The sequence below is a fragment of the Mercenaria mercenaria genome, unplaced genomic scaffold (genome assembly GCF_021730395.1).
Source record: "Mercenaria mercenaria strain notata unplaced genomic scaffold, MADL_Memer_1 contig_2039, whole genome shotgun sequence".
Taxonomy (NCBI): Eukaryota; Metazoa; Mollusca; class Bivalvia; order Venerida; family Veneridae; genus Mercenaria; species Mercenaria mercenaria.
In genome coordinates, this window is record NW_026460070.1 from 1,201 (window position 1) to 18,932 (window position 17,732).

Sequence of the window (17,732 nt, forward strand, 5' to 3'; positions counted from 1 at the left end):
ATACGGAGTCTTTCTGATGCGACTACGTACTACGCGCTCGTGATTTCATTATTATGCATCCGAACTTTTGCCTATCTTTCTTTAACTGATAAAATGCAATCAAGAGAAAATTTGCATAAAGAAACCACTGTTTTCTATTCCATTCTACCTTGTTTAATAACTGATTATATTGTATTAAGGAGGCAGGTTACCTTGTTACCAGGGTAAATTCAAATTAGATGAACCGCAGCAGATTTTTTTATTTCGTGTAATTTAATGTTTTAACTGCTACAATCTCAATTCCGTTCATCTCTGTCCCTTCCAGTACATATTTTATCCAAACGACTATGTATGAAAACGGTTTTTTCGACGGCTTCAGTGCCATTCTGTTAATGACCAACATGGAACATTTGTGTAATATAATTAGCAAAATACCAAGCACTTAACATGGTACCCTACAATTCTTAAAGTTTGAAGTAACCATGGCAACATAGATGATTAAGGTAGCTATTATCTATCTTTTCATCGTGATTTCTTGTTTATGTATCTTTAAAACATCTTACTACTAACGTAAGTAATATTTTCGTGCTTTTTACATTTATTTTAACAAATTTCACAGCTTAAAATACTAGCAGTAGTACCCCTCGTCTGACATTTAAATGTAAAGATCGTTCTGCATGCTGCTATTATTCTCATGGATATTGTGAAAAGCAAACAAAAAGCCAAAGCTGAATAGACCAGTGTCAATGCTTTCGAATTTTACTTTTAGATATATATGTCGTGGGCTTCGTTTCAATGATAACATCAATGCAATTTAAGAAACCACAATTTTTGTACTGAAATATGAACTGTTTTAGAGCTTAGTTTTAGTATGTAAGTAACAAATTATCAACGAAAACGGGAAAATAGGTATTACAAATCAAACTGCCCAATTTTTAGTTGAAAATGGCTAAAAAAAGTAACCCTTTACCCAACTTTATTCCCAATAACATCAGTTACCACTATCAGTTTTCTTACATTCCGCAAAACATTTCAATATAACTAAATACAAAAAGCAAAATATTGAACATTATTCAGAGCGAAAGACTCGTAAAAATACTTCAGCAAATAATTGCTGTTTAAAAATGGTTCAAATCAAGAAAATGCACAAAATTACGTACTTTCAAAATAAAAGCTACTATTTTTGCGCGGTAACTGATACGTAACGTCATGACGTCAATAACGTCATTTTAAGGCAACATTGTTTTGAAGCGTTTCTGTGGCAATTTATCCATTATTTCCGCATAGGAACTAATTTACCATATCTTTTTAAAATTTAACAAATAACAAACGGACTCGTGATTGGAAAAGAAAGGTTCCATTTAACAGTGCTAATTTTTAGCACAGAATTCAATGATTTAACGCATTGCGTATAGCGTAAACAAAATTAATGAAGGTATGTTAAAACACGTAACGTATGTAAACATCAATTAAATATGTGTGCTTTAAGTTATTGATATTGACGAAGGTGTACAACTTATTTTGCAACATTACCGCAGTAGTTAGCTAAGAAATAATAAATATGTCCCTTTATTTTTTCAGTTAATAAAATTAAGACAGGCGTTCAAATGCGTAATAATTAAATCACGATTTTGTAACACGTGTGCTGTTATAATTTGCGTCCGAATGACTGCCCCAATTTTATTAACTTTTAAATTGTTGGAACAGTTTTTCATTTCGTTCTAACCACGCAAATACTTCGCATTTTACAGCACTTCGTTTAAGCCCGATACGTTATTCGGCTGGTCGTATGCTGTTATAAATATCTTCCACGGTTTGAAAGAGTTGCATAAGAGAATTTTAAAAAGATACTTGCAAATAACATCATGATTTGTCAAAGTATAAAGTATAAAAGCATTTAGTGTTTCGTTCTGTAAAGTAAAGACGAAAAGGCTTTACTATTTTTTTCAGATTCATAATTCCAGAAAAACAATTATCTGCAGATTTAAGGTTTATTTTGAAACGACTGAATCAAAGCTAATACCTATATTAATGGTGTTACCCCGCAAAACAAAACATCAAAGACATATATGGGCTAAGAAATGTTAATGCCGACAATCGTTGGAGCTGATTGGATGGATGGCCTTTCGATTTATCAAATGAAACCACATTTAAGAGTTCAAGCTTCTGGTCACTCTTTATGTTGTTTAATGTTAGAAATTAAATTTCAGCATTGATTTAAATCTAATCCTATGATTTTTTTGGGATATTTATATCGACATGTTTACTTTACGGAATACATACTGTCCCAGAGTGTAAAGCCTCTTTTATATCCTTTTCAGTTAATTTCCATGATTCTAGAATCTTCTTCCCGAACCAGCCTTCTTCATTGGGCGCTATACAGTAATAATCTTTCTTCCTAAAACATGTGGGAAAGATCCGAGAGGAAAGTTTCTCCATTTCCAAAGCAAATTCAATCTGAAATTGAATGATATCAACATATTTAGTTTGCCTTTTGACATTTCTAACACCTGGAAAGTATTTTTGGCGTATATATATAATATATAGAGTAACGTCCCTTTATTTTGACGTCATTTGACGTCGTTCCTTTGCAACGTTATTGAGGTTATTTTCACTCCTGAAGATCTGCACAAGCAGTGAAACCGGTTGAGTTCTTTTATATTTATTATTGGACAGAATCTAAATAAACCGCATATGTAATATTAGTGGACTCCTTCACTTTCTTCTTTTTCCCTGTATTTATATCCGTATTGTTGAATTAAATACATTTGGATATATATATATATATATATATATATATATATATATATATATATATATATATATATATATATATATATATATATATATATATATATAGGGAAAAAGAAGAAAGTGAAGGAGATCCACTAATATTACATACGCGGTTTATTTAAATTCTTTGATTCGATAATTGGGTCATTTGCAATGCCTTTGGAGTACATATTACCGTGATATACTGTGGTTAACGTAAGTTGCTTCAAGTCTGTTACTTTAAGTGATTTTTAATTGCTTTAAGGTATTGTTGTTTTGCGCATGGCTTCAATTAAATGCGTTTCGAACTGTTATTTGATGCCTTTTTCCACTTTGGTTGAATTTGACTTGTGTTGCGTCGAGTCACAAGGTCGGGCCCATAAAGTACTGGTGGAACGAAGCTTCGTTATTATGCGCATGACTATAGCGCATCTTACCATACTGGCACTGCTGATCAAGTTGAGTTATTGTCGGTCCTTTCTCTACGTTAGTTGTGGTCTCCACTACGTTCCCGTTGATAACAGAAGCCAGAAATTGCACAATTGGTGGCGGTAATGCGTTGGTATGCCTTAGATGTCGATAGCCTCAAAAATATCGGCTTGTTTGAGTTGCCCTTGCATTTTATTGCATTACACTTGTCACGTTAAGGTTTCAGTTAAGTTAATGGTGCTTAATGGCACAACGCTTTTATAAGCTAAACGAGCAGGGGACCAAAGACGGACGCTAGGGGAACACCAGATGGGACATGGATGGCATCGGAACTAGATCCACTTGAGAGTTTGACCTCTGACTCCATAATTGTGCATTTTCAGTAAGACCTTCTTATGACTGAACTTATCGAAAGTCTTACTGAAATCTAGTATTATGAGATCAACTTGTTTCTTATCACTGACTGCGTTAACCAGGTCATTAACTAACATTACTAACTGTATGACACATGGTCTGTTTTCGGGATACCCATGCTGTAGGTCGTAGAGGTTGCTATGGCTGACGAAATGTTTTAAAAATGAAAAGGGAATAATGTGTTCCAACACTTTCCACAGAACACATGTGAGACAAAATTAGTCCTGTAGTTGGCTGGTTTGACCTTTCAACTTTTATGTAAACAGGGACAACATTAGCTGACTTCCAGTGGGATGGTATGGATCCCTCATCAAGGGATATCTGGAATAAAATTATTTGGATTGGAGCAAGTTCTTTAGATAAAGATTTAAGTATGATTGGTTTAATTGTTCAAGGCCACTAGCCTTATGGGGGTTTAGGTTGTTGAGAAATTTTTCTACCCCTTTTGAGCTAACATTAATATCTGGCATGTTAGGGATGAAGTTATAATTTTGATTAACAGACATGTCTTACATGTCTTAAATTACTTTTACAGAGTGAAGCAAGTCTCAGGGGAGATTTGGGTCTGAATACCGGCTGAAACTGCTTGGACATTACTGCGGCCATGGCGTTTTCCTCATGATAGAGTTTCTTGTCTTACGTAAGGGGTGGTATGGAAGAATAGTCTAGTTTGGAATGTTTAATTAATGAGTATAGTTTCTTAGAGTTTGGTCTTAAGGAAAGTTGGCATTAGTACTATGTAGATTTAGGATGTCTACAATATATTGATGATAAGCCTCTTTGACCTTTCTCCGCACTATTTTAGGTCTAGGAAATTTTTACAATCAGAAGACTTGTTTGACATCCTAACTTTTCTAAAAGCCCTATAACGTCTTCTGATAATTCCCTTAATGCTCTGATAGACCAAGGGAAGATGAATTCCTTACTGATGACTGCTTGGTTGGAATCCATTATTTTGTTAAGCTATTGCGTGTGTGTGAAAAACTTTCCAACTATTCTGTATTAAGCGCGGAATATTTTTCCTGAGAGGCAATAACCTGGTGGTAGTCTTTTAGTGACTGTTTTATGGCTTGCCAGTTAGCTTTCTTGTACAGTGGAATCTTACGAGGCTTTTGATAACTTTTGATCCTTGCAGAGGTATTGACTTAAGCACTGCGGAAGTATGGAAAATGAAATTTTGAATCCTTTAAGTACATGTAATTGTTGAATACAATCGTCTTCGGCATCGGCTCGTTACGACTGCCCTCAGAAAAATAACAGGGCCAATATCAAAACACCTATTTATTAACATATTAGTTTATGAAATGGATGTAATATTGTCATCACAAGGTGATTAATAAATATTGAGAATGTCTGTTTCTTTATTTCGAGTAGTCTTAATTAAATGAACAATCAAGTTTTTAACATTACACAGCTTTTCCCGGAAATAATTGATTTTAGTGTTAAGGTAAATATCTACATGAACTTGTAGTTAGTTTATTATTTCAAAAGCCAAAATCATTCAATTTTTCTTTTGTTTGTACTTGCCTGGTCACGGAGTTACCATTTAGGCACTATCTGAGAATATATTTGCTGATTTTGGTTTTTGATAAGATGCATGTCAAAAATGAAAGATTATTAGTTCACTCTTTCTTGTATTCAAGTCAAAATGGTCCCTTCACTTTATATGTGGATTTACTGTTTTAGTGTCCATTTGCAAGTGACTCGATTGCAGATACGAGGCTTGCAATGCGTTTGGTGTGCTCATTATAACCGGAAGTTCTTCTTTTACTTTTTGATCTAAGACTTGATTCCAAAGAATATAATTCCACCCCACCTCCCCTATAAACGAATATACCCACTGTACTGTATTGAGAAATGAGTAACTCAATAAAACTATTCTACAAGTTTATTTACTAAGGCACTACAAGTGGTCATATTGCATGCATGTATTCAACTAACATATAATGGTATCAGAGAGACATCCTTCTGCTAGGGAGCTAGTGGGAGGAGCTGCTATCACTTGATTGACATTGTATTTAACAACACTACAATTCCTCCCGGCCAAGATTTGAAATTAGCCAGAATAAAAGAATGTTTATACTAATCAAATTCTCCAACAGCAGTGTCATTGTTTCCAAACATTAACCGAGATTACAAGTGTTTGTCTTCACGAGTGTCTGTCCAGATAACGAGAGTTTTATTTGTAGCAATGATATGCCCCTAATTGCTTTATCGTCTTATCTCAACGTTAATGTTCAATGGCTGATTTAAAGATTTGTTCCGATAGCAAGTACTGTCTACGCGTGTTCATAAATTACTTTATTGTTTCTAAGATTGTGAATGAGACTGGCATTTCATTCAATTAAATAAATTATATGCCCGATGATACAAAATGAATTTGCAATGAAGGTCAGATATATTATTCTAAAACAATAATGTAAATCCAGTAACAAAACAGTGTAAGCATATGAATGGCATGTATTATTTCGATGCACCTGTTGCATGTATAATTCATGGTGAATTACATTTTATTGTTAAATCCTTTTACATCTCTTTGGATTTTTTTTTCACAACGTTACATATTTAAATGGTAGATTATTGATTAGCACTTTTAAATTCCAATTTTGAATGCAGCTTTTAAATGATAGATTATTGATTAACACTTTTAAATTCCAATTTCGAATACAGCTCTGCTTTGAATTATAGCGGATTATTATGCCGCTATTTAGTACTCTGACACACATAATCTTTTAAGTAATCCGGTGGTTTGTTCTGTCTTTGTGTTCGTGGTAATACGGCATCGCCAGAGTCGTTGCCTTGGTGTGATGGGGTTTCGTGCCTGGTTTTCTTCTCGAATTGGGATGATACGGTCGTATCATGGTTGGCGTTGGTTTTCTCGTTGTTTGGCTCATTTTTCGACGTTCCGACACGTTTAAAGAATGAAGAGTTTCGAGTTATTTGTTTGTCCTCGCGTTCGGCGGTTACCATTGACCCTTTTGTCTTGATTACCTCATAGGGTATTGGATCGTATGGGGTCGAGAATTTGTTGTGTTTATCTTGTTTTACCAACACACTGTCACCAATTTTAATTTCAGTTTTTCTCGTGTTTCTCCGTGTATCAGCATAGTCTTTCATTTTCTGCTTTGATTTTCTGTCATTTTCTCTTGCGTTTTTGTGTTTTTTCGATTTCTTTTGCCTTTGTAAGAATGGAATTTTAATGTTTATGGGTCTTCCATAAAATAGGTCAGAGGGTGTTTCGGATGTCGTTCCGTGCGGTGTCGATCTGTAATTTCTCAGAAAAGCATACATGTCTTTTTTCCAATCAGAATGATGGACATGGGAAGCTCTGATTATTTTGCCTATTGTTTTCATGAAGCGTTCACATTCAGCATTTGCCTGCGGCCACAGCGGAGTTATTTTCTTGTGTTTGAAACCCATCTGCTTAGCAAAATCTTTGAACTGGTGTGAATTCATGGGACTTCCGTTGTCTGACTTTAACACTTCTGGAATCCCTGCTTCTGAGAAAATTTTGTCTAGCACAGGAATCACTGTGTTGCCTGTGATTGAATTAAGTACTTCAACGAACGGGAAACGTGAGTATTCATCCATTAGCACGAGTAAATACTTTCCATCTGGAAATGGTCCACAAAAGTCCAAGCTAACTACCTGAAACGCATATTTTGGCATTTCACTCATTTGCAGCGGTTCTTGAGTCTTTTTATTTGTTGCTGCTAGACACGGAATGCAACTTTTGCATTTTGCTTTTACTAATTGATCCATGCCTGGGAAATACACTTTCTCTCTTAATAATTGTTTGGTTTTAACAATTCCCTGATGACCCTCATGTGCTAATGATATCACTTTATCTTGTAATTGCCTAGGGATAACAATCCTGGACTCATGCAGCAGAATTTCACCATTTTGAAGATTTACTACCGACAGCTCGTTTTTGCAGCGTGACAGGGTATCAATGATTTTGTTTTTGCTTGGGTTATTCCAGTTTCCAGATTTGACATATTTAATGGCCATTTGGAGGTCAACGTCCTGGGATGTTGCTTGAATTATTTCATTCATGTTCATGGCTACAGGGACATCATGATATGCCAGGAAATTAACATATTCCTCTGCCACACTTGTTTGTTTGTGTTTTCCTGTGTCTGGGTGTCTGCTCAAGAAATCCGACATGTTTGAATCTCCACTTTTATGTATGACGTTAAAGTCGTATGATAATAGTCGCATTCTCCAGCGTTCAAGTCTTGCTGATCCAATTTTTGACTTTGGATTACTGTAGATATTTTCAATGAATTTCGCATCAGTGATCACAGTGAACTTATGTCCATATAAGTATATATGCCAATGTTCTACACTCCAAACTAGTGCCAAATTCTCTCTTTCTTGCTGAGAATATGAATTTCTTTCAACGTCTGTCAATGACCTGCTTGCATAGCACACAACTTTTCCTTCTTGTAGCATTATTGCGGCTACTCCAACGGGACTTGCATCTGTGATGATCTGTGTTTCCTTATTAGGATCAAAGTAGGTCATGACAGTATCACTGCTGAGAATCGATTTCAGCTTAAGGAATGCTTCTTCTTGTTCATTTTGCCATGTCCATTTTGCGTTTTTCTTTATCAGGCGTCTTAGAGGCTCTGCAATTGTGCTGTAATTTTGAATGAAGCGTGACACATAATTTGTCATAGCTAAAAAGCTTCTCACCTCTGGCACATTCTTGGGTAGTGGTGTGTTCTTGATGGTTTCGACCTTCTTTGGGTCTGCCGACATGCCGTCTTCACCAAATACATATCCAAAGAACTCTAATTTGTTCTGGTTGAATTCACATTTCTTTTTATTTAGCGTAATGTTCATTTTTTGTAGTCGCTTTAAGACTGCTTCAAGCCTTCTGTCATGCTCTGTTTGGTTTCTAGCATATACGATTATGTCATCCGAAATATTTTTCACACCATCTAATCCCTCTAGAGTCGTACTTAAAGCGTTTTGAAAAATTTCCGCAGCGCTATTTATTCCAAAGCTTAGGCGTTTGTATCTTCTCAGTCCAATATGTGTGGTGAATGTCGTAATGTTTCGTGATTGTTCTGATAGTTCCAGCTGGTGATATCCCTGATTCAAGTCTAATTTAGAGAACACTTTAGCACCGCTTAAGTCCACGATCATATCATCAATAGTAGGAATTATATGTCTTGTGCGTTTTATTGCTTGATTAGGCAATCTCATGTCAACACAAATCCTTATTTGGTTTGTTTTGCTTTTGGGCTTCGGAGCCACCACTATCGGTGATACCCAATCTGTCGGACCATCTACTTTCTAAATGATGTCTAACTTTTCAAGCCTTTGGAGCTCATCTTCAACTTGTTTTCTCAGGTGAAAAGGTATGCGTCTGTGCGGCTGGGTGACAGGTTGCACATTTTTGTCAACATACAACTTTACTTCAGTGTCTTTCATTTTTCCAATACCCTTGAAGACAGATCCATATTTATCGCAAAGTTCATCGACCTTATTCTGTGTTATGACACTTATTTCAGGAATAACCTGGAGATCAACAGATGTCAAATAAGATAACAAGTTGCCACTTTTACCTTTTGCCACATATACTGGAGCTGTTGTGATCTTGTGTTTGGTTTCAATTGTCGCCTGGAACTTTCCTAATAAGTCTACTTTATTAGCACCATAAGCATATACTTTCGTGTCTACCTTACTGAGAGTCACTTTGTTTTTTAGCTTGCTGTATGTCCTTTCATCAATTACATTTATAGACGACCCTGTGTCTATCAATGCCTTGACAGACTGACCGTTTATTTGGATGGTCAAATTAGGTCTTGATGACTGCAACGAATTCACTGATAATCCAAATATGCTATTTTCATTTTCACTTTCGCTTCTAGTTTCACTTTCAGTTTCGCTTTGAGAGCTTTCATCATCCATTCTGTTTACATTTTTCCTACGATTTCTCTGCTTGGACCTGCACACTTTTTCAAAATGACCTTTCTTTTTGCAGTATGTGCACGTCTTTCCGTCCGCCGGACATTTTCCTGATTGATGTGGGTATTCGTATCCACAATATTTGCATGTTGCCTTCTTTCTGGTCGGATAAGAGTTGTGTTTTGTTGATGCTGACTTTTGTTTCGATTTCATGACATTCACTGCATCTTTCTTTGAATTGTTCTCAATTTCGGACGCTTGTAGATCCGATAGTTCCAGGGCACGTGCTTCCTTTATCAAATTGTCCAACGTCAGATCATCTCGTAAAGCCTTTCTACGTAACCGTGTGGAGGTACAACCTTGAATGATTTGTGATTTGATTTCTTTGTCCGTGTTAGGAAATTCGCAATTTCTGCTTAATGCCCTCAATCGCGTGTGAAAACTGTCTATGTTTTCGCTCGAGTCCTGCTTTGCCTGTCGAAATTTGAAGATTTCATACTCCGTGCACTTTTTTGGTGCGAAATATTCAGTCAGTTTTGTTTTTGCGGTTTCATAATCGTCCCCGGTGTCTTGCAATGTATCAAATATGTCGTTGACGTCTTCCCCTGCATAGTGAAGAAATAATGCACGTTGTCGCGTTTTGTCTTTGATATTCATTCCAATCATAAGATTTTCAAAACGGTTTGTCCATTTTTTCCACCTTGTGTCTATGCCAGGCTCGTTTACACTAAATGCGGGAAAAACTGGTAATCCTTGTGCCATATTTATTGTCTAAATATCAGTGTTATTGATAAATGACAATTATTGTAACAAAGATGTCCAAAAAAAGTGTTCTAAACTTTTAAGTTCCTGCTTATATGTGTAAACATAAATTCCAGCGTTTTTTGAAAGTACACATTTTATTGCAATTTATTGTAAGTCAACTTTTTTATCCTCGTCGCCATTGTACTGTATTGAGAAATGAGTAACTCAATAAAACTATTCTACAAGTTTATTTACTAAGGCACTACAAGTGGTCATATTGCATGCATGTATTCAACTAACATATAATGGTATCAGAGAGACATCCTTCTGCTAGGGAGCTAGTGGGAGGAGCTGCTATCACTTGATTGACATTGTATTTAACAACACTACACCCACCCTCTTCCGACAGATAAAAATAAAAAGCTGACCGCTATAAGTTGGAAAAACTATCTTAAAGTGATTAATGAGCTATGTTGGTGTGTATATCTATATTTTATTGGAAGATGAACATAATTTGTTTCTTTATATAATGTGTTAGTCTGATCACAGAAACATTATAGCAAAAAAAAAAAAAAAAAAAAAAAAAAAAAATAAGACTCGATTTATTACTGATTTTGTCCAGAAATTGCACATTGCGTCAAAAGCACATATTTTCTTGCTTAAAGAATGATCTACATATAAATCCTACTGTTTTGTGCATAAAGAAACAATACTTTTTTGGTAAATTAAATAAAATCATTGCTCTAATTTGTTTATAATTTTCAACGAAAGAGGACTCGGAGTGATGTGCTGTCTGTATGCATGTTTGCTTGCAGTACTGTACAAATGTTTGCGACTTTTTAAAAAAAAATACTGTATGCTTGTCAACAACTCACTTATTTATTAGAAACCGGCTATTCCCTTGCATCTGTAGTATTTCTTCGTAGTTATAATCCGCAAACGAAGTTTGAAGGATGGGGTATATAGGAGCCACCAGTCTGTTTGTATGTGTGTCCTCATAAATTTGGTCATACAGTTACTTGAACCTCTGTCAAACTTCACACACATAGGCAATAAGTGGTTAATACCCGTCCTCTTCTTTCCTCTTTACAATTTATATCACACTTATAGGGTCAAATGTAAAATAAAGTTAAAGTTTTCGTGTCCCTGCAATAACTTCTTTATGCATTGAGCGATTTTAAAATAACTTGGCACACACAAATGTCCACCATTACAAGACAATGTGTCGTGTCCTAGCTTTAAGGTCAAGGTCACATATAGAGGTCAAATGTCAAAAATAGGGTCGGTCCGTTCATTTCATTTTTTGTGTCCGGACCATAACGTATTTATGCATGAAGGAATACTAAAATAACTTGTTACAAATATTTACCACCGATGAGTCTATGTGTAGCGCACAAGACACAGTGTCCGTCATACCAAACATAGTACGATACATAATTAGGTAGAATGGCGAGTCACAAACCCCCATCTCCAATGGATTAGTACATGCTAGATATTAAATATCATTATTTACATGAAGCCTGATCAATAGAGACACCTCGGTATGTATTATTATTTCATTTAAACCCTTAAAGGACATAAATCGCATACTTAAGTCGCAAAATGGAACACAGTGTCAGTCGTAAAAAAGACATCAAATATCAAATTTGCAAGTTGGCATACAGTGAATATCTTTCCCCGTCTAGATAAAAAGTATTTAAAAAAAAACGCCTCAGCTATGCAACATCTTACTTAATTTATATTTATGGAGTATGCATGCATATGTAAAAAAAAAACAACATAAAAGCAAAAACGAAAAAACAATCAGATTATTGAATTGCAAATCAATTTGACATGCTATTCACAAGTTTCGTAACTTGGTCGATTGAATTTCCATGTAATGAGTGTCATCTATCAAGATTTTGTCAGAATTTTGTAAACATTACTTGTCTGATTCATCTCTTATATCATTACATACACATATTTATGTTCCACTTACCGTAACACTTAAATACACACACCGTGCAAAGCATAAATAATTGATTTGAAGACGATTTCTTACCTTCGGCCTGCCAGTTGTTTGGTTTGATATGTCGCAACAGGAAGAGGAGGAGTACAGTCGTTTATAGGGGGTGAATTCTTATATACTTACTTGCATTTTCTTTCTTTTGAGGCCGGCTTTTAAACGGAAATTTCGTATGTCATCTACAGCCAGACCAGTCTAAAACACAAAGATTACAAATATAAAGAAACACTTTGCACACTCCAATAATTCTATGACACTGAATCATATACGTTTGTCTTAACAGGTGACGAAGCTTCTTATTAGTGTGTACGTATATTTACTTTAAGAATTCTAAAATATGGAGGAGCAAAGAGAGAGAGCAGGATGCAGAATATGGTTTGCCAAACAACCTTTAATGACAAGAGATTTTTTCTCGGAAAAAGTAGATAAATGAAAAATAAATTCGACAGTGCATTTCGATGTACTGATAAGGGTTAAATGCCATATCTACTGTAAATAAGGTAAATAACGTTTCTACTGGGCCCAAAGTTAGCTCCTGCATTCAAGTGTACGCTCAATGATACAATAAGTTATTGGAAGATGAAATTTAACAAGCCTCAAAGTCTCTCTTAAAACTGCTTTATTTGTTTTATTATATATATATCATTCTGTGTGTGTGTGGCGGGGGTGGAGGCGGGGTTAACGTCACACTGACTCAATTATAGGTCATATGACGACTTTCAAGCTTTGATATAGAGGAAGACCCAGGTTGCCCTAGGGGAACCTGGGTAGAGCCACTGATCTTCCGTAAGACAGCTGGATGGCTTCCTCACATGAAAAATTCAACGCCCCGAGTAAAACTCGAACCCACAACGATGAGGACCAGCGACCTTAACCACTCGCCCACAGAGACCCTTTATTTGCTTTATTCTGTAAAGTGAGTATTGAGACAAAACCAGTACAGACGGGCCTGTAAGAAATAATGACAGCATCCGATAATGTCGCAAAAATACAGTACATACAGCAAAAATGACAGCATAAACAAAATAGCTACACCAGTATAGAATGTACTGTAAGAAATAAAGTACAACATTGAAGAGTCAAAAAACACATGTATAACATACTCTTAGAAATATCGGCAGTATAAAACAGTAACAAAACCAATGAAAACGTTATTGTAAGAAATAATGACAACATTAGACAAAGAGACAAAACGAGTAAACAGATATTGTTTGAAAAAATGACAACATAAGACAAAGTGAAAAAATAAGGCAAAATTAAAAAAAAACCCATACAAATGATATAGTAAGAAATATTTACAGCAAAAGAAGTTGAAAACAAAACAAAAACAAACAAACAAAAATAAAACAAATGAAGTAGAAACTGTAAGAAATAATAACAGCATAAGACAAAGTCGATTAACCAATACGGAAGTTACTGTAAGAAACAATGATAGCAAAAGACAATGTCAAAAAACCAAAATAGAACATACAAAAGTTGCAAAACCTCTACAGAAGTTACTGTAAATAATAATGGCAACATTAGACAGTCATAAAACCAGTAAAGAAGTTACTGCAACAAATAATGACAGAATAGGACGAAGTCACAATCTAAACGTACATCTCTTCATTTATAAGCCAAAGAAGGGTCAGAGGTCTATGAACTATTTTTTATTTTATTAAAAAACGCAAGGATTTGTTTGGCAAATATGTATGCCTTTGTACGAAACATTATTGTTGGAGTCATCTGAAGTAAAGCAGTTTATAGCATTAGGACAATTTGACAGAAAAATGCTTTTCATAGTCAAGATTTCTAGCAAATAGTCTTCTGGTTTAAAGATGTATCTACAGTTATGATTATATTGATTTAGGTACAGACTTTTCTACACCATGGAAATACATGTTGCAAAAGAACTTGTGTTTTTGAATTGTATCCCCGATTTGATACAGATATCCATATCATTGTTATTTAAAACGATCATAGCCGAGTACTCCACATGTTTCGATAACAAAAACGTCTACTATCAGATTAAAATGTCGAGACAAATTTGTGCGAAGTGTTGCAGCTACTCTCCGTCAAAACTTGCCCCCGTCGTTCAGATGGTAGAAAATGGTATCATGTCAAAAAAGAAGGCAGCAGCGAATAAATAAATAAACATCATTAATGAGGCTATATTATATTGTTTCCCGATACAGTTGGCCGAACAATTAGCGGCGTTTGTATAATCTGCTTAACAATAAAGATTATATTTTGTTTTACTTTTTATAGCTTGAGTTATAAAATCTGAAAAATTAGAGCCTACTCGTCAGCATAAAATCATGTGTTATGTCTGTTGCGACATTAGCTGTTTTTAATGTAAAGTTATACAAAAGTGATAAATGCTCAACTTGTATATATTAAAAACTCCACCAGGGTGCCGAATTTGCCCGAAAGATGTTGAACTTACACGACGACAACAATCAGAATAAAATCCATCATATTGACGACGTAGATGCAAACACTGGGCAGCGTTCAATACAGAAGACGCAGAAAAGGTCTACTTTCGTTTTCATGAAATGTTCGCACCGGTCATTCTGAATCGAAAATTGCTCCACCGTTTTTATGCATAAGGTGTCGAATATACCCGAAGTTACTTTAGCTTCATCCGATCAAGTGGTTCCAATGTTGTTTCAGTGAAGAATTTTACGTGGTAAGATGTGGATTGTCGAAATCACTCATTTCTATTCTTGTAAGTATAATTTAAAGGATCTGAACCTGTTATATTCTAAATTAATTGAAGGCGATGGGTGCTGTCTGAAGCGCAAATATATCCGTTTATAAGCAGAATGCGTTCATTAAGTTGAGATTTGTGTCGTTTATTAAATGCGTCTGTACAGTCTAGTGGAGGAAGAAGTCTTTATGTGACTTTTTGAGTGTATTACATCATATACAATGCTTATCGTCATCATTTGTTCTTAAACACTAATAAAAAGTCTTCATATTTAACGGGATCCTTTTTCAGACAAACCAGTCCGCCGGAGAAGGATATTTTTGTCACCACATCATAAACAATGCTTATCGGGATAAAACAATCATTGAAACACTTTATATTTAACGGTTTGTCTTAAGAAATATCCCTTTAAATATGAAGTATTTCACTGATTATTTGATTACGATAAGTATTGTATAATTATTATGATATTTTCACTTATAACGTAACGAATCACATTCCCTTAGCGGACGGTATGGAAGTGTTTGAATATAAATCTCAGCTAAAGAACACAGATGTTAAGAAATCAACACATATGCGCTCAAGGGGCACTCACCGTTTAAATCTATTTCTGTATAAAACTTGTAGAAACTCCTTTAAATCATACTTGAAAGACCGGAATTGAGTAATTTCCGGGAATTTCTCCACTTGTTCTGTGTAGGATTTACAGCTCAGTTTCTGATAAAACTTTGGCCAATGTGATCATATACAAGCACATCCTCCTATCAGAAATTTATACCCGCTTCACAAAAATGAATTTACTAACCTGCTTCAAAGTTAGTATGATTTTACTTCATATCAATAATATTGCTTTGTAAATCTGTATGGAAAGATTTCATTTGCCACAGAAAAAACGAACGAGTTGGCAAAAAGAAACTGGCGGCTATTTATAGAAGACTTTGTGATAATAGTGGTACCGTAATTACAGATAAAAGGTATAGCAGTTTCAGCAGTATTATTGGTACAACTACTGAAGTTATAGCACTGGATGCAGTATTGCAGCTGTTACTGTTGGAAGTTATAACAGAAACAGCAGCATAACCGGTATTTCTGTTTGAACGTCTTAGCAGTAACAGCAGTATTTCCGCTATTACTACTAGAAGCAATGCAGCAGAAGCAGTATTACTGTTATTACTGCTTGAACGTTAAAGGATGAACAGGAGTATTACCGCAATTCCCTTTTTAAACGTTATAACAGTAAAAGAAGTACTACGGCTAAAATAGTTTAAAGTTATAGCAGTAACAGCATTACTACCCCTGCTACTGTTGAAAGTTATAGCAGTAATAGCAGTATTACCGCTTTAACTGTTTGAAAGTTATAACAACGAAGCAGAATTACCGATATTACTGTAAGAATGTTATGGTTTTGACTGAGCTGTATTTTTATTGGAAAGTTATAGCGGTGGAAGCAGTATTACCTCTATTACTGTTGGAAAAAGCAGTAGCCACAGTATTACCAATATTAATGCTATTACTACTTGCACTTCAAAGGAGTAACATCAGTATTATTATTGTTATTATTTAAAGTTTTACCAGTAAAATTAGTATTACCGTAATACAGTAACTATTGGAAAGTAATAGCAGTGACAGAAGTATAACCGTTATTACTGTTGGAAAGTAATAGCAATCACAGCTGTATTACTGATATTACTTATAAATATCGTTGTCATGACTTTAACCCAATTATACACAGTGGTATTACATACTCGTTTCTATTACCCGTAAAGTTACACTGGTACCGGAAACGTCAATATTTATCCATACACTGACACCTGAATTTAATGCAGTATGTGTTGTTGCACTATTTTGTTTTATTTAGTTCAGTATTGTCAATCCTATTCAGGCTATTGAACAAATTTATGATATTTACATTATATGTATATGTGTAGATGCTCCTAAAGTTGCGCAATATTTCCGCTGAAGAACTCGTGCATATTTCCCGATACAAAGTTAATAACCTATAATTATCTTAAATCGCTTGCTTTTACTTTCTGGAAGATGTCACTTATAAATTTAATTTAACGACTAAACAATTAGAGATGCATTTAAGATGAAAATTACATTTGTTAGTCATGACAATATACGGTACCATAGTATTCTCAAACAAATAGTAAAACCACCATTGGCAAAATGTTTCAACATGAAAATTCCATACCACATAGTTGAATATTCATATTGATTAGGCTAGTCAATTCAATATCTTTGTTAGATTCTTAGAAATGTATTTAAACATTAGACCTTGGACAGAACCACAATACAATTTTTACAGATATACATGCGTAGCATGGTAATTAGATAAACTTTAAAATATGTAAATTCGAAGAAATAATCAAAAGGTTACAACATCCCCTGAAATAACAAAAACAGCATTTTTATGTTAGAATACGAATCTAAGACCACAGCAAATTAAAAGGTTGTTCATCGGATTAGCCGCTCATAATTTGTCAGAACCATTAACATTTTATTTTGCTTGCGCTCACACCATTGAAGTACAGAAAAAACATTATTTCCAGTGCGTTCTCTGATAAACATACACTATTAGTAAGATTTTCTACGTAATTGAGAAAAGTGCTTAGATCTGCTGGAAAATGAATAGCAAGAAATTTTCCACAATGTTTGGAGCACATCTTGCGCTGTATGCCGCTCTTGACAATAATTTCTAATTTACTTAAAAATCCAATTTTCATATCAAAATTGCTCCATTTCATCCGAATTAATGCGTTATTGACCCGGTCTTTCAAA

General features: G+C 34.8%; 1 protein-coding gene across 1 annotated transcript in view; it reads right to left on the bottom strand.

Annotated features, from left to right (window-relative positions):
• Positions 1 to 2,262: 2,262 nt before the first annotated feature.
• The window catches only part of LOC128552097 (transient receptor potential cation channel subfamily A member 1 homolog), a gene marked incomplete at its 3' end in the record, with an annotated part of 64,991 nt that continues 49,521 nt past the window's right edge, over positions 2,263 to 17,732 (bottom strand). Inside the window, exons 9-10 of the mRNA XM_053533109.1 lie at positions 12,389 to 12,457; positions 2,263 to 2,436 (exon numbers count right to left, since the gene is read on the bottom strand). Coding sequence (XP_053389084.1) covers positions 2,263 to 2,436; positions 12,389 to 12,457 — 243 coding nt within the window. The remainder of the gene's footprint in view (positions 2,437 to 12,388; positions 12,458 to 17,732) is intronic.